The following is a 25,306-nucleotide window of genomic DNA, read 5'->3' as shown; positions in this document are numbered from 1 at the left end:
ATTTAACCCTTCATAAACCACACTACAACAAGAATGCGAACATTTGTAAAACTGAAAATATGATACATATTAGTCTATTTTCCATCAGATTCTCAGCTGTTGGTTGACAGTATTATTTCAATCACTTCATTTTACCTCCTTCCTTTCACCCTATATAGCCAAACCTGGAGTAACTTTTGTACCTGAGATGGAATATCAATTTAATTCAATCAATGGAACACAATCATCAAATCAATCTATCATATCAAAGTTAAAGACTTTAAAGCAAACAAACCAAAAACACGTAAACTTAAACAGAAACTCTCCCCATACATTTCAATATCAGAATAAACTAAAAAATATTGATGATGTTTAAAATCAAACTGGAATGCATGCCTTAAAGATGCTGGATTAGTACAATAAATCGGTACAAATCTAGACAATTACATTCATTAATAAAACTGTCTTTAATGTTTCAATATCCTACACTGTTGGGTCATTAAAATGAGCTAGTACAGTTCACAAGAGCAGCCACAGAAAAACTCTGAATTCGCCAGGCAAAGCCACAACACACATGAATGCACACCTAACCAACTCTGCTCCCGATCAAATGAATGTGCTTTGTTTCTAAAGCTCGGAAAGATTCACCTCGAACAACGCCACTACACAGACAAATAAGCACAGAGTTTGACTGTGCTTGAGCTCGGCACAAAGAGAGTAAAGCAGCGCACGTCCGAAGGCAAGGCTCGGTGCAGAATGATCTCTGGCTGCTGTACTTAATTTGCATGGCACGTGCTGCTCGGCGTTACGGTGAAGAATGTTTCTCCCTCCCCTCCTCCTGAACAGCAGCAGGAGTAGTACAGGAATCAAGGGCAGAGTGGCTGACCGTTTCTAAAAGCTCCCGGCATCGATTGGGGTGTATCGGCTCACCTCCACTGACCCTCGTGCCTCTACAGTTTGGCTTCTCCTCACCTCTGCTCCGTCTCCTCAGGAAACCAGACGATGCCGATTCCTCACACACACTGGGTTCTGTTAGACTGCCTGCCTGGTGTCTGTGCACAAATCAATTACTATTCACCCATGTGCCTGCTATCTACAGGACACCCATCGCTGCTTCCCTGTATTTCCAGGACAGCGTTAGCAGTCTGAATGTTGGAAGGCGACGTACATTGTCCCCAAGACCGAACTGAGGCAGGAATGATGACACCATGTAGAAGGTGCAAAGATACAATTACTTTCGGAATACGCGGGGTGAAAAAGGTAATTTAACAGGATGGACAAGAATATAAATATAATATTAAAGTATACAATTCGTTTCTGGTTTCTCTTTTGAGATTGAGGGTTGATTTTCCTTTCAAATTCAGAATTCTCTACTTAACAGCTTCTGCACAACTGCACTTTGGGATATTTGAACTGAAATCGTTCTGGACATTCATCAAGCCTGCAGCCACAACTAATAGTCTGTGCCAATTCCAGATAGTGTGCATTGATCCTGCGCACTTAAACACCTACAGCTTGTAAGAAAAGTATTTAATTGGTAGAGTGCGTGATGAACAGTTCCTACCAGTGTTGCGCTGTGGTGTAACAATAAAATACAACCTCCCGCACAAGAGGGGATTTGAATTAAAACCCATTTAAGTTTAAACACTGTCATCTTTCCACATCTCAACGGTAGCTTGCATCAGGAGAAAGCAACATCAGTCCAGGCATCTCCATCAGGCAGACCTCACACAGTGTACTTGCAGGGTGACGAATAGGAATAGGACGAATTTAATAGAATAATTAATAATTAACAAAACCCTTACGGTTCACAAATGAGCAAGCACATCTAATTGTGTTTCGGTGTGTGTTGTGTCTATCGGGAAACTTTTATGTGCAGTAGGTCCATGCTGCTGTCACTACCTTTAACTTTTTGCCACAGGAGCCGACCGGAGAGACTTTTGTGTGAAGTTCTGCAGACCTGACAGAGCAGGTTGACAGGAAAAAGATGGATGGATATGATATTTAAAAATGCAAGAACTCAGTCTTGTTCATAAAAAAAAGATACCCAGTGCAAAAGCATTCAAACTGAGTGGCAGGTTGTCTGTTCCCTAGAATGAAAAACACATAACGAGCAAAGGGAACCGTGTTGGTATTGAAAATAATATTACATTTTAATTTAGGTAACTGTATTTCATTTTATTCTGTTTAGCCTTCAATGAAAGAGACATCATAACAGTATGCAGCCCAATACACTGGCATGTCTGTTTAAACAATTCTGGAAAAACGTTTTAGAAAGAATGAGACCCAATCAATTTTTGCAGTACATCAATTCTACAATGGAAATTTGACTGACTAATTACAGGGAGCATTTCCTGTCCTGGTTCTATTATTTAGAAACTTTTTCTTACCAGCTAAAAACACTAAGCACAAAGAAACTGTTAAAGCTGTGTTCTTTTGTGCAAGACTCTGCATTTCTGCTAGAGGAAAGTGAGACAGACATAAAACCTTTTAAGTTTGCGATCGAATAAATACATACAATTGTTACAAAGCAAAAAAAACAAAAACAGTTTCATATTAATCCAAATAGAATGTATTCTTAACATAATGTACATATAAGAAATTTATATTTTCAGGTCAATATTTTTGTGACCAATACAATTATATTGTATAGATACAACATTTCTTAATCATTTAGAAATTATAATAAACTATATATTCATTCTTATCATTTCTCAGCATTAACAAGAAGCTTAGAATAATAAGAAGAGACAGAAAAACGAATACATGGGTACAGCAATGGACACATTACGGAAATAAAATGTAACAAAGACGTACAAACGAAGCTATAGAATAGGTCTCAAAATCTATACCAATTTTTGAAGGCAAAATAGATTAAATGTCAATACATTACTGGGATAACAGACAACAATGGAATGGAATACAGACCACGATCGCACATATATGATGATGGTCAATCTGTATTTTGCCAGTCTTGGGGTTTCTTTACCCTTCCCAGCATACATTCTGGTGATATAAAATCCCCATCAAACATTTTCATATCAAAAGTCAAAAAAGTAAAACAAATTGGAGAAGATTGACAGGGACTCAGCTCGAGAACATAAATATTAAATACAATAGGAACTGCCAGCAGTCCGAAGCTCTCTCACTTAATCAGTGATTGTCAACAGTACTGTTAGCCTGGCCTTTATAATCCTGTTAGCATTCATCAAACCGCACCAGCAGCAGTGTCCTACAGTGTGTAACGTGAAGCCTTCCTTCCTGTTGCTGGCTGCCAATATATTCTTCAAAAACCCCAACGAAATCAATACGAATATGCAAACATTTCCTGTCAATGAACACAAGCAAGAAGCTGTTGACAGCACAGTAAGACGAGCAAATGTCAGAATGAGTAAGTTGGTGTGTTTACAGGTCTCTCTCTTCCCAGGAGCCCGAGAATCACAGTACGCGCAGAGAAAGCTCGCTCTATAAAGACACATTTGATCGGTTCTACTTTCAAGCAGCTGCTCCAGTTGTCTGCCAACTCCAGCTCAGTCGACTGCCTCCTTAAGCAAAACACAATTTTAATTATCCCTACTGTTCTCCGCACACATTAGCAGTGCTACAATAAAGTGCATCCACATCTGTCTGTTTAATACACTGATTTCAGTCGCAGTGCTATGTGCTCAAGTGATGAATCTTGGAGAGACTGGCAGGTTCAATTCAATTCCTGCAGCAATCACTATGCCAGTTTGCTCACAATCACCATAGGTTGTGCAAACCACACAGAAAACATGGATCTTAGAGAAATGGAAATAAAGTTCGATTGGAACATTCCGATTCTAGAACCTTTGAGAACAGCAGCTAATGAGGTTAACGGGATCACAAGGTTCTTTGTTGTCAGAAAATGCTCACGTTTGGTGTAAAGCAGCCTGGGGACACTCAGCGCAGCTCACATCAGCTGCTTCCAGTATAGATCGAAGTTAATGAAGCCTGATTTGATTGATCATCTACAGGGCAGTGACTTATCTACATACGATCTGTAAGGCAGTTAGTGACCAACTTAGCTAGATCTATACACCGGCCTCCTCGAACCAAACATAGTCTTTCGGTGAACTGAAATTGGCACAGAAATATTAATAAAACGAGGGCTTCGAACATCTAAAATCACACGACGGACAGATATCAGTGAACTGTGGATTTACAGTAGATACCACAAAGATATCTCACCAAAGCATGAGTCAATATTAAAGCAACGATGTGATGTGAACACATATGAAAACAGCCCAGAAGCAAAAGAGGAAAGAGGTCCAAAGAGTGAACTCTGGCTGGCATCCCAAATCAAGCTATTTCCTCACGTGTGTGTAACACGGCTTGAAGTGATATGAACCAAAGTGAACTGTTGGATGTATCCGCGGTGGCTGGTTATCTTTTCACCGGTGAGGCACACGATGCTTTAAAGGGATTTCTCTGCATTCGCCCTTTTTAAAGCCATTATGAACGACCAGACATCAATGAGAATGGAGAGGAATGTGCTAATTGCGAGAGGAGATTCCCCACAGTTTCCCTTCAATGCGTCTTTACAGCAGACTCAGTGACCAAGATTAAATGGAGATACATTATTAACGCAGGGGGTTGTGATTGCTTAAATATATTCATTAAAAAGACAGAAAAACATGTCCACGGCTGCATTTTTTTTACAGAAGGTTATTATAGATTCATTTCAATTGATGGTTCATGCTGAGTTCTTCATTTCTTTGCTGGTTCCCAGGTTTCACAGTGATATTTATGGCAGTTTATATCCACCAACTGGCTTAAATATACAAAATAATAAACAATATTTAATTGCACTCTTTGCTGATTCACAAACTCCATATGGAAAATCATCAAACGAGAAGAGTTATGAGATGTATATTTCCAAAGTTTGCAGAGAATTCATGTAGTATAGAATGTAGAAATGTAAAATGTAGTTTTAAACAACTACCCAGCTGTTGCTCAACTATGCTTTTCTTTGTTCTTTGCAGGAATACACAGCAATGAAACACACAGATTGTCTAGTCACCATTCTGTAACAACTTAATTACAGGACTAGAATTTCTCCACTGCAATTACACAGCCCTCATGCACAGATCCTGTTTAAACACAAAGTTTACACACTTGAGACACCACTGAGAGAAGCATGTCAACTAATATCAGCTCGGAGTGATGGACAAGGTTTTCTATTAATGAAAAGCCCTCTCCCTAAGATTACGATTGCAGTTCTGAGGATCCACGACTTTATAGATTGAGATTGTGTTGACTGCAGAGAATCAAAAGATAAGAACCGATCCATAACTGAAATGAAATGTGGTTGAGGAACGTGCGTGGAATGGGCTGACCGTAATGCATCAGCTGTCTCTTCTGAGACACGATGTCGGAAAATGAATTATACAGTGGAGAAACAAATCAAACAACAACAACAACATCGCTCTGGGATTCTATGGCAAGACAGTAAAATCAATTAGTTTGAGGCTCTTCAAATTGTGATTTGATGTGAGAGCTGTGGACTGAGAGGTTCTGACACACTGATACACACAGGGGTTAAAGGAACCGAAACAAGAGCAGAGGAAGTCTACGGCGGGAGTCTCTTCGTAAGAAAAAGTTGGGCGAGTCAGAAAAAACACGTCAGCCTAGTTGCTCGTCCTCTGTGAAAGGTTGCAAAGACATTTTGGGATTGGTAATGAAACATGCTATTGCTACATATCTATAAACCACGAATGTGATTTTATGAGTGCATTATACCAATAGAACGGGAATTTATTGGAAAATCTGTTACAGAGGTCTGGGTTTCGAGTGACGTTTGAGATGCACAGTACAGCAACATAACTGAAAAATCAACTCAAAATTATAAATAAAAAAGCTCTACATCAGTGCGTTGAGGATGAGCACGGTGCCTTCAGCAAATGCCATCCAGCTAAGTAAGACGAGAGACCTTTTAGAACGAATCGACAGCTTTGGGTCTCTTCCTCACGGCAGCTTGAAGGGTTTTACTGATTGTGCAATACAAGTGATACTGATGGAGACATCTGAAAGAAGCCCAGTGGAAAGGCACAGAAGAGGGAGGAATAATACATTCGCCAGCCCCCATTGCTCCCTCTATCACTGTGAGCCTCCTGTCACATCAGTGAGAAGTTACTGACACTTCTGGAAAAAAATGGGTTTTCCAAGTACTCTGACTGGCGGGGCTGCACCTACTGAAATTAAATTCACCAAAATTCAGCTTAACTACGAGAAAATAGTCAAGTCACTGCAGCTGAGTACACCCTGGGATTGAAAACTATGGTGAAATGTAAAAAGTAAGAATTATATTCACAAAAGAACATATTTTGAAGGTTGAAGGACTTGCATTTGTCAGCAATCAAGGTCTACAGTAATAGCCTAAGATGTACTTATAGTGCAATTAATTATGTATCCCGGAGACATTATTGTCTTTGGGCGACTGCAGCAGAAATGACACTCGGCTAAACCCAAAACTCATTCCTCATCCGCCGTCTCTGCGTAATTTATGATCTAATTTGAGCTCTACTTTTATCACCCAGACTATTTTTAAATCGAATAAAACCAATCCAGTCACATAGGAACCCCAAGAGAACCAAAGCATAACAGATAGGAAAGCATTATTCCAATTGCTGTCATAACAGAACACCTGTTTTTATTGTTAATTCGTACAATCTTTAAAACAATTACCCGCTGATAACGAGGTCTGACAGCAAGTAAGTGCCTTAAACAGCCCGACCACTGAAACTTCCTGAGTCTGTCACTGCATCACCCCCTTGTCCCCGGGTTCCCCTTCTCCAAGCGTCCCCTGCTGTGCACGAACTGTGTGCTGAACACTAGAAACACTTAATGTCCCCGTCTGACGGCCAGTAAGGAGCTAACAGTATTTATTGATTGGGTGTCTGAAAAATAAAGGCTGCTCTGCTATTGAAATGCCACTTCTCACCAAGACATAGCCTGGTGATTAGGAGCTGTGCAGCCCACATCAGTCTGGATGGGGCCAGAAATAACTGCTTGTCTCCACGTTCATATCTTGCAAAACAACCACAAATGCCATTAAAACCTGGCATTCAAAGATATGAAAGTGCAGGAGCTTTGGACAATAAGCGTGGCTTTGCATATTTAATGTCAAGCTGACTATTACTGCACTTCAGCTACCTCACATCCTCATTGCCTCAGTACCCCTGCTACTGTGCACACACATTTAAATTACTTTAATTTGGTAAAATGCAGAATACATACATATAAAACCAAACAAAAGCGTTTAAACCTGTAAAGCAGCAATGCAGATGTGCTTACCATCCTCTTTGCATTCTTCGGGGGGCTTCGCCTTCTTTGCAAGCCGGGGATCAAGCCATGATGTCGTCTTGGTGTTGTGACTGAGGAGAGAAGAGGATATTTTGAGCAGACACATTGAGTCAGTTCAACCTTAAAAAAAAAAAAAAAACCTCTCGCCCCCACCCCTAAAGAAGAGAGAGAAAAAAAAAAGTCTAACAAAATTGCAATCGATATGTTTAATTTGCTTACTGTTTCTAATTAGCCTTGAAAGTGGTGTGAGAGTAATTGTGCAAACAGCTGTACATTTGGCAAATTCAGCGCTCTGGACTGAATGCGCCGATTGGAGAGGGATCAGCGAGAGAGTGGCTGCCAAGAAAACTTCAATGAATCTGTTGAGCTCATCCCGGGAAACAATGTCACTCCTTCAAGATCGCCGGACAGGGGCGGGAGCTATAAACCTCAGGCCCAACAGCCAAAGGAAGAGCGAGGCATGAATAAAACCTCCCTGTATCTAATGAGACATCTCATTTTGCACCCATCGCTCTTATATTAGGTTTCCAGTCATCGGGAGGTGTGAACCAGCGTGGAAAATAAGAACTTGGTATCAGGATGTATTTATATAAACCCCTGCAGGCTTGCTTACGTCAGGTTTTAATAAAAAAACCACACACACATCAAAAGCGAACGTACTCAATGAAATAGACTTCTCCCTTCTCCGTGTAGGCCATCTCCCAGTTGTCCGGCAGCGGCCCCAACTCATCGTTCTCGTCGGGCTTGATGGGTGGCTTCGGCGGCTCCTCTTCCTCCGGCGCCCCCTCGGCTGGACTGTAGGTGGGCGCCGTGTATGGCTGAGGGGGCATCTCGCCCGAAGCGTCGGTGCTTTTGTCCTCGTGTTCGCTGGACTCTACAGACAGAACACAGGGGAAGACAGACGTGACCTTCTGACTGCTCTTTGCATTGCCCTCAAGGGTGCCAAAGGTAAAAGGAGAGAGAGAAGGGAGGGAGGGAGAGAGAGAGGGAGGGGAAACAAAAACCACTTGAGCAACCAAGTTGTACAAGACAGCTTTAGAAGAAAGGGAGACGCAGCAAGAAAGTAAATCTATGGGACTCTACGGAGATCGGCCGAGATTACAGCTTTACCTATTGATTGCGTTTCTTGCCAAGTACGCCTTCCAAGAAGAACAGAAAACTCCTCCTGAGGACCTGCTTTGCTAATCTTAACACGCGCGTATTTTTACACATGCAGAAATTGATTGCGTTGGAGAAGTTACTTTGTTATACAAGATTATTTTTTTGATGTTGCTTTAAACATCTCTATATCTTTTCTGGCAAAGGATCTTCTACTGATATACATGAAAAATCTATAAACAAGCATGTTTCCCTATAAACCTTTACTGTAAAAAGCAAAGAGAAACCAGCGTAAACTATGGAGAGGTATGGCAAAACACGATACAAAGTACAAGCATGGTAAAACCAAGCAATAAATGCAACATTGCCATGCAGATATTAATTGTGAAACTTAAATAAGTGTTGTTTGTTAACCTGCAATATCTTACCACTGAGATTACACAGTACCCCAAAGAAAAATACCCTTTTTTGTGAGGGAATTAATATACAGAGAGAGCAAAAGGTAAAACCTGAACTGCATTCAAATCTGTTTCTCTTTATTCATAATGTTGCCGGAGTAAATAATTCACCGGAGCGCGCCGTTTGTTCTTCTCCGGCTTGAAGAGCCTTTCCACGCTTCAAAAGTATCTGTTGTCTCGTCAATTTTAAGGGGCTCTCAAATGATTGTCTACATAATCGTCCTCATGAAAGGTAGAAAATCACATTGATTTAGATGAGGGGCGCATTCACAGCCAGGTTTAGCTGAAGCCCCGAGGCTCCGGTGTTACAATCACAGGACACGCTGTGTTGCTAGGAAACAAAACTAGATTTATCTTCACACAGAGGCTTAATTTTGTTGGAGAGCTGCAGAGCAACCTGTCCTTACATCTTAAACATTATTAACATGCATATATTTAAGCAAAATGGTCATATGGTGATAATTACAGAGCTGTTTAATTGAGGCCATATAATCTAACCACTGCCTGACCTTCAAAGTCGATTCTTCGTGCATGTGGGCTGTTCTCACTGAAAGACAGCTTGAGACGGGAAAAAAGAAAAAGAAAGCTTCTTATACAAAACAACTCCGACTCCAGATTCATTCCCACCGTATAAACGGCCTCCAGATGTGCATCCGAATGAAGTATTTCAGGTGAAGACATCTGAATTGGTTCCTGACCGTACAGCACGTAAGCTAAACATGGGTTTTGAAACCAAACCGACCAGCACTTGTCGTCTTTTTCTCTTTCCCCACTTTTTTCTTCAAACATCTGACGTTTATCATCCAGCTTCTCCTTCGTCTGCACTGCTAATATATCGCCTCTGGCTGAATTAATAGCCGGGGATCAGAGTGCTAAACATTTTCCTTATTTATTTATTTTGAAGTTTGTTTTGGAAGCTCGCGGTGTCATCAGCTGCTGTTGAGCTAAAATCATTTTAAAGCCTGGAGATAAAACAAGACTATTCTCTGAGCATATCTGAGCATCTTAGGATTCATATATACATGCAGATTTAATGGAAGAGAATAAAACTGATTTCCAATCATAAAAAAGATGACAAAAATACTAAGGATTTAAATAATTGTTATAAACTCCCAATCCAAATACATATATTTAAATTATTCGATGGTATTTGAATGCAAATTGTGCTGAACAATCCACAAAGCCTAGCAGCTGTGTGTGTAATCTGTGCAGTCATTGTCTTTTGTTGTGTCGGATATAGCAGACCAAAGGCTAATGGACTTCGGTGAGGTAATGAAGAAAATTAAAGACACTCGTCTCTGTTTTACGGTGTCGTAACAATGACAAATTAAGTGTATGCAGTAAGACCTCAGCTCGGAGAGGCACTTCTCAAGCACACGACACACAGCACACAGGCCGAGCCAGGGTCAGACCCTACAACAACACACAGCACACACGGGTCCTATGTGGGACTCCTGGAGAGTCAGGGCAGAGGCTGGATGTGACAGAGGCTGGATGTTGTAAAGTAATCCATGGATGGGGATGGAAGGGGGATAAATTGCTAACAATTCCCGTTGGACCTATAGTATAAACTCTATAAGGGATTTTATGTTGACTTATTATTATAGCATATACAGTATACATTGATGAAGATAGATAGAATATAGATAGATAGAGAGAGACACTATTAAGACATAGTAAATGTAGAGAACTGCAGTTCAGCCATTCTTGCCAGTTCTAATTCCTGACAAGTTCAACCAGTTTTATTTGCTTTAATCATGGATACAGTTTTATCGATAATGTGTGCCTAAAAGTAAAAGCATCAGATCAAGTAGGTTTTTATTAAGAACATAAGAAAGTGTCCAATCGAGAGGAGGCCATTCGCCCCATCGTGCTCGTTTGGTGTCCATTAATAACTAAGTGATCCAGGATCCTATCCAGTCTGTTTTTAAATGTTCCCAAATTGTCTCTTCAGCCACATCGCTGGGGAGTTTGTTCAGATTGTGATGCCTCTCTGTGTGAAGAAGTGTCTCCTGTTTTCTGTCTTGAATGTCTTGAAGCCCAATTTCCATGTGTGTCCCCGGGTCCGTGTGTGTCCCTGCTGATCTGGAAAAGCTCCTCGATTTTCGATAACCCACAGGAGAATTAGATTACCTTTTTCCGAGCTTATCAATTGAGTGGCCTCTGCCTAATAAATACTGTAGCCGCTGAGGACGTTTTACTTTGTCCCCTCTGGCAGCAAAGACGACGACATGGCCGATGTACATTATAACACATTTCTCTGGTGTATTTGTAGCCACATAAACTCACACTTTAGGCTTATCTGATATCTGACACCACCACAGATTGAATGGCAGTCTGATGGAAACAGACAGGTGGCCAATGAAAAACCATAGAAATTATGAATTCAAAATAAGAGACTAGACCAACAAAACCCGGCCAATCAGAAGAAACGATACCAGAACTATAAAATAACATATACTTATACATATACAATTGAGACAAATACATGCATTCATACACACACACACACACACAGAGAAATAAAAAAAAACTTCTTCAGGTAACTAAATGTCAGTTTCTAGTTCAGAAAACTGAATGTAGACCTGATTAAGTTAAGGAATATTTTCTTTCTGTATATTGAATAGGCTACAGGAATGAGTCATGGCATTGATATAACACATGTGGGAGATGATCTTAACTAAATTGATAGAACCCAGCAGGCCACAAGGTAGAGGATCAATTCTTTGTGACCCTCTGTAATCCTGGGAATGATCCTATACTGACCCCTTACACAGAGAATTATATTTGATTAGATTAAACTATAATAGTGTAACGGCAACATGGACTGTAAATTACGGAGCCAAGAAATCAATAATCATCAGCAAAGAATGTACAGCGTTTCTTCTGCCTTGTAGAAAGATGTTGCATGAAGCGAGTTTAAACTCAAATTTAATGAAATTTAGAGGAAATATTCAACTATTTTTATTCTGGGATTGTATACAGCACAATCTACATTCAAACAATGAAATTAAGCCTTTATAGGAGCTGATGTCTGACAGCAGGAACAACCTCTAACTAAATACACATGACCAGACTTTGGGAAGAGAAAAAAAATGAGAAAAACGCTTCTCTTTCTCAACTAAATTAAATAATTTGATAATATTATTACAAGAATATATTTCTTAGCATGTACAATACAGATAAGGTTTTATTAACTCGTGTGAAATGAAATGTGCTTTTCGGTTTTCTTTGTGTGGATTGTGAAGGTGTAAAATGAAAAGCGAACGAATTAAACTATAGCATATCGACTATTTCACGATGAATAGAACAGCTCTTCCATTTTGATACAAGACCAGCTGTACGTGTCCTTGCTTTCAATGAACAAGCATGTCTCCAACTCTTGCAAATGGAGGTTCAAAAACTCAATTACCTGGATTGATCTGGAATATGGTACCCCATCTTTAATTTAATAAGACCTAGGTTTGCTCTTTTCATTAGCGGACAGAATAGAAAAAAAATAAATGACCCAGTCTTAACTTTGAAAAATGTACGTCATGTTAGCAACAGAAACTATAAATCCTCTCAAATACTGTAGTCTTTTCAAAGAGGATTAATCCCAGAAACAGTAGCTGCACTTGTTTTCTTAAGTATTGCTTCACAGAGCAGTAATTGTGGGTTAGAACTTCAATGCTCTTAAAACGGTTGCCTAATTAGTCATACAAGCCATTTGAAATAAATTAAATAATTCGTATGTCCAAAAACAAACAAACAGACGAAGCATAACTAAAAATTAAACCGAACAAAATAACAATTTCATGAGCAGTGATGATCTGTTGTAGGTGACATTACATTATCCCAGTTGTCTGTGTGTTTAATTAAGTTTGTTGGAGTAGTTTGTCAAGGTGTCCAGGTGTTTGGAAGCAGTGCAATGTGGGTAGATTAATATATTTCCCGTTACGGAGAGAGGAGATGTGTGTAATGCATTTATTCAACTTTTCTGCAGCATGGAAGCACGTGGAGAATAAATAATCAAAACAATTAGTCAAATGTGTGGTTGAGTAATCTTGTTGTGTTCCTTTGTGTATTCAAACAAAATGTGGACCTATTTTCACATGCGCATCACTCATATTCACAAGGAAAAAAGCCACGACTGTGAAGGATACTTGTCTGAGATACTAGCTGAACTCCTCTGGTGGGAAGATGAACTCCGAGATCAAAAGTTTTCGGGCTCTGACCTGGAGTTATTGCTACGCCGTTGCCATTTACGACGGGCCTCTCCTCCTCTTCTTCCTCGGGGGGGTCTATGCCAGCTTTCTCCATGTTGCTCACGGATTTGTTTCGTTTCCTCTTCCCCTCGGCACTGGGTCTGGCACCCGGCAGGATCTGGTCTGTTACATTTAGCAGCAAGGGGGTTGGTTCAGCTGGCGGCTTGGGAGTGCCGTAATAGTTATCTACGGAAGAGACATTAAAAACAGACATTAAGAACAGCGCTTTGTACACGCGGGAGGCGACACTCTTTGAATGCAACGGTGCTGGCTGGCAAAGGGTTTGATTTTTGAAAACCGTTTCTTTTTTTTTTTGCTTCGTATGAGTCTCTCCATGTGTGTAACTTCCCGGCGCACAAACCCACCAGGGAAGGCAATGCACCCAAGTTCATTTGAAATTGAAATTGAGCATTACTTATCTAAAAAATCTCCTGCCTGCAAATTCTCTAAGAGTCAAATATTTAATATGAGTTGGAAGCCACTGAGGAACACACAGGGAGGGGTTTTTATTGAAAGTATTAACAAGGGTACAGAGCACCTTGGAACTGGAAAGACATTCATCTTCAATGCGCTGCCAATATAATTAGATTGCAGAAAACCTTGATTGGGTCTCATGACCGGCCTGGAAACCGGTGACCGTTTAAACTGTTGGGATGAATGGCGCAGTCTTAACAACATACTGCGGCTCTTCTGAAGTATGTGTGATGCAAATGTGCTAGAACAGTGCTTCCCAATCTTAATGCTGGAGGAGCCCCTACCCTGCTGGTTTTTGTTCCAACCGAGCTCTCAGTTGCTTAATTGAACCTTAATTTAAGTTATAATTTCATAACATTTGGCTCTTTAAATTATGTAACTGATAAAAAGTTGGTTCCTTAATAAGATAAGTTCTTTATACAATTTTATACTGAACTTTAAACCCCTACTGCTTAATATCATTAAAAGGCTCTGATTTAGGAAATTATTACTTCAACTAAGGGTTCAATTAAGTAATTAAGAGCTCGGCTGGAACAAAAAACAGCAGGGTAGGGGCTCCTCCAGGAACAGGGTTGAGAACCACTGCACTACAACTGCTAAGACCGTCTTTTTATGGGTTACACTCTTATTTTTTAAATTAGTCTGTGGCTGTGAAGGATACATGGTTGTCTGATCTTGACTTTTCCTTAATATGTGTTTTAATTAGCCTGACTTTGTTTGGAAGGCAGGATCACAAAAATAAAAGAGTTGTAATCCAATGCACCTCAAACCGTCAGATGTTGACACATTGATGACAGAGCAGTCATACATATTTGCTTATACAGCATAGTGTTTATTTATTTGTAAACATCAACCAAGACACTGCCAGTGACATATTAGATCAATAAATAAATAAATCAATCTGCACCGTGAATGAAAACTGTACTTACAATGAATAATGTATTTTAGACCAGGAAATATCCATTGAGCTGGGTGGCACCGATATGTTCTTTTTTTATTATCATATATAGCAGCCATCAATGGTTTAATTCCTTACAATATGCTATTGATCTCACAGACATTGTGATTGTGTTCTTTTCAAGAAATGCGCAGGCAACAATAACTAGGAAAAAATATAACCTACTGCAAAAAGCCAAAGCATTTCTCTAGAAACATTCTGTACAGAAAAAAAGTGCACAATGCTTATAAAGCATTTTAGACTTGTATTATTTTACAAAACATGGTTATATAAATCCACCAGAGACACTGTGTACAGAAGAAACATTTTTTTTTTTTTTTACGTTTGAATAGTTTTGTATATTCAGGATATAGCTCTGTGCTGTTTTATTATTTTTTATTACACTGCTATCTGCATGTAGCCTACATGCTTTTTAGTTCTGTAGCTATATAAACCGCTTTATTTCAAGTTTTGTATTACTTATTTACATCATTTTAGTTGTATAGATTCATATATACATATAAACACATTTATGTCTTATGTCTAAATGTCCAGCAGTTCTAGTGTTAAAGTTATGGGTTCCCAACAGGATACTAAACATTTGTCTCCTGTGCCCATATGCGAATGACACAAAAGCACAAAAGAACAAGCTTTTCTTATTACCCTAACAGGCAACACTTTACAATAGATCTCCCTAATTACAGTGTATTAACATAGTTATATAGCTGTTCACAAATGCATAATTACACTGTAACTAAGATGTAGTTACTGAGTACCTACTATGTTAATACACTGTAATTAGGGAGACCTATTGTAAAGTGTTACCCAAAAACATGAATATGACTCCATGGGATACATATTTATTTAATACTCAAGTAATGCAAGCATTGTTCTGGTCAAATTATTTGCATTATGTCCTGAAGTTCTTTGTTGGTTCAGCTGTGAACATGAGATTGAATACACAGCCTGGTATGTTGTAGAGTAGACCATGAATGAATGCAAATCTTTATTTAACTGTATAAATGGTCATTATTTATAAATACTATCTATATTTTATATACGCTATTTATTTTTGTCAAACGCAATCACAGGGAGAATATTTTGAGTGCATGTACTGTGTAAGGTGGACATATACAGATACAAACTACTAATTAGACTAATTACCTATTAAACTACAGTAAAGGAAGTCTATTTCTTGCTGGCTTAAAGCAGAGAAGAACAGAAAAGTTAAACTCCATCTGCATGCTGCACTGTGCAAGAGTTTTGTTCACAATAAAGGAAGATGCGGTAAATTTAAGATATTGCACAACAAATACCAGAAAAAGAGAAGGAACCCAAATTGGATTGGGCTGGAAATGTGTGTGATCCCTCTTCTGTCCAACCATACACAGGAGACTACAAACTTGTATTTGTGTGTCAGCTTTATAAATAAAGACACTAATGTTCTCTAATTCGACTAGCACGGCGAAATTTATACACGGCTGACTTTTATTCTTTTAATATTTGATTTGGAAAATAATGTGTCAGGACTCATTCTGGAGAAAAACTATCAGTGCCGCAGACCTGCACTGCCCCCGGTCCTCCGCTTTAATTACCTCCCTCTGTTCGAGATGCAGCCCCGCAGATTAATGTGCGACGGGGGCTCCACATGGCATGGCACAGGATGACTGCTAATGCAAACAATTACGATAAAGGTGTCCGGCCACCGAAAGTGTTGCGCTTCTACAAATCTGAAGGAGTCGTGTCACGTGGGTTCAATCAGCCGATGCTGAATACATTATAGGAGTCAACCTGCCCTAGAGCAGATATTGTTTTTTGGTAAGGGTCTGCTATATCATCTTGATGGACTACAGCTCTCTCTCTTCATTCTTTCTAAATAGAATTCAGCTGTTGTCTAAAAAGAAAAATCAGTTAGATTATATATGATGTGTTATATCACTGGAGGCTCAGTTTCTATACAGTTTTTAATGTATACATACAGACAGGTGACAAATGAAAGGAGAAACCTGAATAAATGAATGGAGGAACATAATGAATGCAGATGCCTCCAAACAGGTGTACTGCATGATACAATTAAGCAATTAACATCATATCATGCTCTGTGGCGTGTATAACAATACTGATCAGGCCCAGTTGACCTGGATTTTGGATCAAGATGGCAAGAGGAAAGGATCTCAGTGACTTTGACAGAGGGGTCATTATTGGGGCATGAATGGCAGGAGCTTCAGTCACACAGACGCTCAACTGGCTCGTGTTCTGGACAAGTGGGCGAGTGCATGTGTGGGACACCGAGAGAACGGGACACGCCTGACTGCTGGACCCCTACAATGAGGGGGTCCGGAGGCTCTGTTATGCTGTGGGGGGCATTTTCCTGGCATGATTTGGGTCCACTTGTCCTCTTAGAGCAGTGGTTTTCAAACAGGTCCTGGAGTACCCCATGCCCTTGAGGTCTTAATTGCTTAATTGAATCCTTAATTTCCTGAGCAACATACGCTGGATCCGTCCCTTCCTCACCGACTACTCAACTCAGCTACTCGTCCAGTCACTCGTCCTCTCCCGCCTGCATCCACTACCCGCCGCTCCAGCTCATCCAGAACTCAGCTCTGGTGTCTCTCTGCCCCGATTCACACACGCTACTCCTCTGCTCCGCTCCCTCCACTGGCTCCCGATAGCGGCATGCATTCAGTTCAAGACTCTGACCCTCACCTACCGCTGTCTTGACCACACTGCACCAAGCTACCTTCAGACACTCGTCTCTCCATACATCCCCTCCAGACCACTGCACTCCTCCCGTGCCAGAAGACTAACTCTACCTCCTCTCCACTCTCCTTCCTCCAGAGGACGCTCCTTCTCATCCCTGAACCCTAAGTGGTGGAACGACCTGCCCACCGAAGTCAAAACAGCAGAGTCCTTGACCTCATTCCGGCGCTTACTCAAGACGCATCTCTTCCGACAGCACTTGTAATATTAGTCCTCTATCCCTGCTTAGATAACACTTCAGCTTATTATGCTCCTCGCGTTCTTGATTGTTTTCCTCCTTGCTCCCTTTCCCGTAGCCCTCGTCTGTAACCCTACATCTTGACAGCACTTAGCTTTCACCGTCCAGGATGTAGGAAGTCTCTTACTGTACTTGTGTAAATTGTAATTGGAAGTTGTAAAATTTATTATTTTGAATTGTTATGTTTTAGCTAAGTTGAAATTGTAATGATTGATGCCTTGTACTTCTCTGTATTTTTGCACTTATGTTGTAAGTCGCCCTGGATAAGGGAGTCTGCAAAGAAATAAATATAATAATAATAATAATAATAATAATAATAATAATAATAATAATAATAATAATAACAAAGCAATATAACATTCAATTAAGTAATTAAGACCTAGGTTGGAACAAAAACCAGTAGGGCAGGGGGTACTCCAGGACCGGTTTGAAAACCCCTGTCTTAGAGGGAAGGGTCACTGCAAATCATGACACAGTTATTCTGAGTGATTACCTTTATCCTGTGGTGAAACATTTCTATCCTGATGGGATTGGTCTCTTCCAGGATGACAATGCACATCCACAGGGCACGAGGGTCACTGAATGGTGTGATGGGTGTGAAAATGATGTGAATCATATGCTGTGGCCTTCACAGTCACCAGATCTCAACCCAATTGAACACCTATGGGAGATTTTGGACCGACGTGTTAGACACGCTCTCCACCACCATCATCAAAACCCCAAATGAGGGAATATCTTTTGGAAGAATGGTGTTCATCCCTCCAGTAGAGTCAGAGACTCGTACAATCTGTGCCAAGAGCATTGAAGCTGTTCTGGCGGCTCGTGGTGCCCAACACCTTACTGAGACACTTTATGTTGGGTTTTCCTTGAATTTGTCACCTGTCTGTAGGTACTGAAACCTCAAACTATGGAAGGCTGATGCTATGCTATTATGATGTAAAGTGTTGATGAAACTCAGACAGAGATTCAAGTTACATATACTTACGATTATGCCAACCGTGTGTCAATGGCAGTATCAATGGCCACTCCACCAAAACCAGCCGAAACGGACATATTAACTCTGAACGCACTGCAGCTAATTTTGTTTAATCGAACGCCACCCCAGCTCCAGTGAAATGTCCCTTCTCCATGTAAAAGGACAATTATAAGGGTGGTTTGACAGCAGTACAGAAAATGCCTCTGTGCTCAGCTTCTCCACTTGGCAGAAACATTACTTTCATCTCAGAGGCTACACCCCATTTAGGGAGCAGTCACTCAGATTCTCAAAATGGTGTGCGGAGAGACTTCTTTTGAAACTGGTTCACCCATCTGATTTTATTCCCGCCGCTTAGTCTACAACATTCCCCGCGTTCAGTCTAAGTGACGGTCTGGTGCACTGATACACTTATCTATACTCCGAGTCTGACACCGTTTTCACAGAGCATATCATTCGACATGAAAGTAATTCAGAGCGGCAACTTTTCTTTTTTAAGTTATGTATCCGTCTGTTAGGTAAAGCAGAATATTTAGTTCAAAATACCTGTGTGAAGTCTGCGTGCTGGCAGGGAAAGGAGGAGCGCGGCGCGGAGAGGGGCTGATCAGCTTAACTTCCACGCAGATAAATATTACTGTCAGTTGCATCATTTTCATAAAGGACTTAAAAAGAAAAACCTAATTCATCACCATTACTGAAGTCAGATGAATGAAGTGTTGCTGTCCCTTTGAATTATTGTCACCAAAGCCTGCATTGAAACTCGGCTCCTACTTTTCCTCAACGTCTCACGGCTTCTGTCCTGTGGATCTGCACAGACAGAAATCCTTAAGTAATTCATATACGTCTCCTTTACGTTCACTGTGATCCCTACACATGCAGCAAAGGGAAAGTTCATTGAAAAACAAACCACCAGGGGATACAACACAAAGGGAACCTATATCATAATAATTACACCACATCAAAAATGTATATGGCACCACAATCAATGGATAACATCAAAACAGATATCATCTACATATATGTTATACTACAGTAAGATTATAGCTATTTTTCTCCATTTTCGTTAATCGACACTCGCATAAACCTGTCTTGGAAACAAGGGAGTTTAATATTTTTGGCTGAGAAGCGACCGCACACTGGGAAAACATACACAACAATGCATCAATTGAGGAATAGCTTGGACATCCTTTCCATGCACATCAAAGGGTTCGGAGGAAACGTCTAGTCTCCTTTTATGCCTGGGTAATGAATTCAGACAGCTTTCTTTCCTAGCAATAATAGCCATACGTTCATTTTTTCCATCACAATGTGCGCAGGATAATTAGGTGTAAACCCTGACTTGCATTGCACAAATGTAACAGTGCCACCTTCCCACTCCCAGCAACAAAGCCGGCAGACTCATAGGACCCCATTCGCACACGGATCAGTGTTTTATAATGGCATGACTTATGTTTTAAATGGTAGTGACAAGTGACTTATGTATGAGCGATGAGAGATGTTGGGACATGGACGTCTGAGCACTTCCAGTCACTTATCTTTCTAATTTTAATTTGTCCACAGATGAGTTGAGCGCGCATGCGTATCCGTGTGTGTGATTCTCTGAGCATCTCAAAACCCTGTGGCACTCCTGATTTACAACACAAGCTTCTTGGGGTAACTTGAAACAAACTTTAGATTACTCTTCTCTTTCAGAATCAACATGTCTCTCTCTCTCTCTCGACTGGTGGGTGCATCAAAGCCCAGCTATAAAACTGTTCTGCTCAGTAGTAATACAATGAGTGCAGTGGCTATTTTCTTCCAAACAAGTGACCCGATGTCTGTACGGCAATGACAGCACTAAAGACATTGAAATTACACAGGAAATCTGGAGAAGACATTTCCTTTGCTGTTTCATTAGATAGAATGTTTAAAAATAGATGTATTGATCAATTTTTCTCCAAGTCAGATTCTCCAATCTGTGCCTAAAGTTGCTGATCCTAAAAGCACTTAAAAACAAGCCCAGGAACACAAGCAAGCAATGTAAATACCTTTACGACTGAAAATAGGGACTGTGAAACTTAAACAATTTAATTAATATTCTGCCGAGTCAAACAGTCCCTAAATGACAAAATGATTGGAAACGATGGCTTCATATAATTTATGTAGACCAGCATAAGACACTTAACATAGAGTAAACACCTGTGTTACGACTAATATCTTGGTTATTAGACCCCTCTAGATTTTATAGATTAAAAAAGAAAATCCAATGAATGGAACGTCCACGCTTCACAAATCAAAACACAATCCTTCATATTTTACTGTGCACTTCTATAGCCTAATAGTGTGCAGTTCAGTGAAACATAAGTTTGCAAAGATGGAATTGTATAAATTAAGCGTTTTTGGCGTTTACTGAAGACCATTCCATATGGTACCTGCTTTTAATTATTGGAAGCAGTGTGGTTTTTTTGTTTGGTTTTATTTCCAGCTCAAATACATAATAACTTAATAATAATATAGGAAGAAAAATCAGCTAAAATGGTAATATAATCGCGTTATGTCATTATTTACAATTTCCCACATCTTAGTTAACGTTAAGGATTGCAAAATGATCTTGAATGACCTACATTGCCTTATATATTAAATTAATCTGTTAAAATATTAAATAATTAGAATAAAATATACATTGACTCTGTAGGGCTTTGACCTAGTGGCAGTATCATATCTACTAGTCTAATTGTCTACGTGATTACAGCATTAAACCAAATATAATGACTATACTTTATGCTGGATTCATTTTAAACATAATGTTGATAGTAGTCATAAGAAGTATTTATGTATTTATTTATGTGCCCAGCAGTGGTTTTACAACACAGTTTCTCCTGTGAGTTTGCTTCATTAACAAATTGTTTTTTTCCCCTACATTACTTTACACTAAAGCAATCTCTGCCTGAAACAGCACATTAAATGCAAAAAAGTAGTCTCTTTATACCATGTATACGGTTCTCCCCGAGGGAAACAGCCACCTGACACAGGTATATTTCTATAATCACAAAGATAGATTTCAATCTGGTACAAAGCACATGGCTCTCCTATGGGGCTTCAATGTGTTAAACAGGTGACTTCCATTCTATAACCGAAAGAGTTTTTATACTCCCCACGAGAAAGAAACCAAAGAACTCCAATCTTCTGAGGTGTTACAAGTGTGATCTTATTAAAACTCTCATCGCACCCCTCTAAATATAACCCACTTTTGAGAAAACATGTTTTCCATTTGGCGAACAGGAAAAGCAGGACTGATAAAAACATAAACACACGTTTGAGAGGCTGTTTAGCTCGGGCGGTATGACCCCACAGTGAATCAGCCGCCACGGTTCTGGGAAGCCGTCACTCCAGCCCTCCCTGCTGCTCGCTGTGTCTTGATTACTCAGTGACGTCACGAGCTGCTCACAAATTGAACGGACGTGCTTCTATTTCAGTGCCGTGAAGAAACTGAATGGACGTGTCCAGATTCTCAGCTGGGCGATCTAATGATATGCTTCTGTTTTAACCAGCTGGTAAAGCAGGTAGATTTGAAACTGAACTCTAGTGAAAATGGGATCCAGATAATGATATGCAGTTTTCCCATAGTGCTCGGTCTACTGCATGCACTAAGGTAGCAGAATCATCACCTTTCAGAGGTAGTTAGGACTATAAGTGCAGGGGCTGCTGGTGAAGTACTCAATCACTTTCAGGTCTACTCTGTAACTGGGGTAAGTGTTACAGAGGAAAGCACTGACCCCTTTCTTGTTTTTCAGTTAGATTTGGCTCCTACAAACACCCTGTGCCCTGCATTGGTGAGTTTTCACCATTAGCTGTGTTTCTAGGTGGAGCCAAATCAGCTAAATAATGAATACAAGTGTTGCACCGGTAATGGAGGGTTTGCATTGTGTTATTGGACGCTGTTACTGTCTGCAGGCAGGTGGGTTGTTGGGTTTGCAGAAGTGGTGGCTGATGCTGCTCCTGGTATTTGAATGTTCCTGTGAGTTGCACAAATGGTAGAAGGATATCTTTTGATATGTGATCAATATAAGGCGCATCTACAAAGCAAATCCTGTGGGTGCCATAAAAACAGTTTAGTTGTGCATTGCATTGCAGTCCCTACGTGAGGAACTGTTACCAGGTTAGCTTAAGGATGCTCAAACTACAAGGCCTGTAGATTGTGAAATCAACCAATCAAGTACTCCAGCTACTGTTGCTTTTAACTTTGCAATTCAAACCCTGCTCCCCAGAGAAGCACTTACAGTTTATTACACTCCACAGTCACATGTCACTTTGAAGTCTTGCATTGCTCCTGCATAATTAAATAATTCACTACACAGCACCAATATCCTCGCTTCACTGAGACGTTTGTGGTGACTGGCACATAATATTAATATTTACTTGGAGATTTACTGACTTTTCAAACTACTGGGCAATTTTAACTAAATATGTACGCATTTATTTATTAGTTCCAATTACACTTATGCCTTAATTAAAGGTACGTTAATGAAAACTGAGAGGCAACATGATGTTCTCATCACACGATTATGTAAACTAAACCTTCCAAAAGGAAACTGTCAGTAAATAATATTAACCCAGGCAACTGGCAACCTTATCCATCAGGGAAACAATATCCCATCTCCCATAATATAAGCTATATCCATCTACTCAAAGTGTTAACCTCAAAATATATAAACAAAACAGTAAATTATCCTAATTTCGATGTAAATACCATGAAGGGAACTTTGCAATTGTGGTCTTCCATTTTAATACACTATAATCACCGTGCAGCACCATGTGTTCATCTAAACCAGCGCACAACACAAACACCCATCTTCCAATCCCTCTAAAGATTATTTTCCTTTTAATATAGCGTGAGATTAAAATTGCCAGGCATTTCACTAATGATTCACACAGACATGTTTCATATCTTCACAAAGCTGGAGCGCAGCGCATTAAACAGCCAGCGAGGCTGCTGGGTTCTGATCGTATCTCTCGTCACCGCTGTGGACGTCTGTAATTAAGAACAAGTACACACTCAGAGAAAGGCAGCATGTGTGTATTCTGATTAGCAATGGGACTGGGTTGACGCCACGCACAAACTACAGTCTCAGTGATACAAGCCTCTCTCTGATATTAATGTGACACCACCATGATTTTGTTGCTGTCAGGGTGTAGGTACCCATACACTGTTAAGGCAAAGACAGTGCTTTATTCTGGTCTATAGAAGTTAGTATCTGAAATGAATGCTTTGCAGCTACGTTGTGTGTGTAGACGAGCTTCTTATAACACAGTTGTAGTATCCAGCATTGCCTGTGGGCACTGATGATGTTTTAAGTAAAGTGACAGCACTGAATTTGATCAGGACAGGACTCGGAGGAACTTATCTGAATCAAAGATATGTAGAAACTTCAGCCAGGAAATCAGCCCACGTAAAAGCACAGTGTAATTCTTATTATCAGTAGATGTATTAGTACAAACAAAAGACACATTGACGTCATCTTGCAATTAACACCTGGTAACGCAATTAACATGATACCCGTTTGGTTATAACATGAAGGAAACAGGTTTATAGTTAATATTTTAGGTTTCTAGTTGTATATAAGGCAATAACCACATGGAGGACTACGCAGAACACAGATACAGCAATAACAATACATCCTGAGTGCAAGGGTAAATCCTAAACCTCCCTTCCGCAATAACACTTAAACTTGTCCCGATTGTTCTGTATGCTCCTCTTAATATATACTTTCAATCACATTATTTGCCAAGTTATGCGCTACCAGACAATCATTTTCCAAAATCGTTGGACTGGCTGTCAGAACGATGCGCCGCGCTGCTCCTGATGGCTGTTTTGGCAGACGCCTCCACGGCCTGTGCAGTTTTTTAGGTCTCTGTGCTGGATGTACGCCAATTTCATCTGTGTAATTGTCCTCCTGTGCCTAACTAGACTTTCCAGCTCCACACTCCTTAGATTGCCATCCAGTGGAGTGCCACCCCTGCCTGCCAAAGCCCTAGGAACACAAAGTCACCGGGACGCCTGGTTTCAGGGGTCTGGGGTTAAAGCTACTGCCTAGCATGCCTGGGGAGACAGCCAGGCACGGGTATTTGGGAGCACTGAGAGGCACTGTATTGGTTTATTGGTTTGGGCAATGGTGGAAAGCAACATAAACAATATATTTGCTTCGCGTAACTGCCCTACGACAGAAATGCTTCAACACCAGTAATTAAGTGCACAATAGCACATCACTGGAAGGAGAAGAAGAAAAAAAGGTAGCACGGAAAGTAAGAGAATGGGCCAGTAGGAGAGACGCACAGACCTGCACCTTGTTATTATACAGACTGGATTCAGAGTATTTAATGGTTAGGCTGCTGGTTTTGTCACTTGTGGGTAGCTGGGCAGGGTCAGGAGCTCAGGGACGTGTCTGAGATCAGAGATTTTTAAATTTCGATTATTAATCTGAGGGCTGACCCCACACGGCACGAACAATCAAATGCAGACGTTGATATTTCCCCCCTGTTTTCTGGTTCAGTGAGATCTTCAGGCTGGCTGCTAGTGTGTGGGATGGCAAGCAGAAGATGGCATCTTGCACGCCCATTTTATGCAGCGAGTTCGTAGCATTTCCAATTTAAATACAGACCACTGACAGGTTGGAAATTGCTTTCAGTAGTAATTTTCTCTTCATCCCACAGATACAAGACTCAGATATTTAAATCCAACTGTAGGAGAAAGAAAAAAAAATGTGCATGCCTCGAAATAAACCTGTCAGCTTTAAAGCGTTTTCCTCGGCACCACCGGCTCCTCACAATAAACCGTGGGGA

At 40.4% G+C, this 25,306-nt stretch overlaps 1 protein-coding gene across 4 annotated transcripts in view; it reads right to left on the bottom strand.

Moving 5' to 3' along the window:
- Positions 1 to 25,306, bottom strand: part of magi2a (membrane associated guanylate kinase, WW and PDZ domain containing 2a) — a 283,670-nt gene that overhangs the window by 79,719 nt on the left and 178,645 nt on the right. For all 4 annotated transcript variants that reach the window (XM_066687156.1, XM_066687157.1, XM_066687159.1 and 1 more), the window contains exons 4-6: positions 13,076 to 13,291; positions 7,963 to 8,176; positions 7,294 to 7,373 (exon numbers count right to left, since the gene is read on the bottom strand). In XM_066687156.1, coding sequence (XP_066543253.1) covers positions 7,294 to 7,373; positions 7,963 to 8,176; positions 13,076 to 13,291 — 510 coding nt within the window. The remainder of the gene's footprint in view (positions 1 to 7,293; positions 7,374 to 7,962; positions 8,177 to 13,075; positions 13,292 to 25,306) is intronic.

This window comes from Amia ocellicauda, chromosome 15 (assembly GCF_036373705.1).
Source record: "Amia ocellicauda isolate fAmiCal2 chromosome 15, fAmiCal2.hap1, whole genome shotgun sequence".
Taxonomy (NCBI): domain Eukaryota; kingdom Metazoa; phylum Chordata; class Actinopteri; order Amiiformes; family Amiidae; genus Amia; species Amia ocellicauda.
The sequence above is the reverse complement of the archived record's forward strand: the minus strand, read 5'-3'. Positions and strand labels throughout refer to the sequence as shown.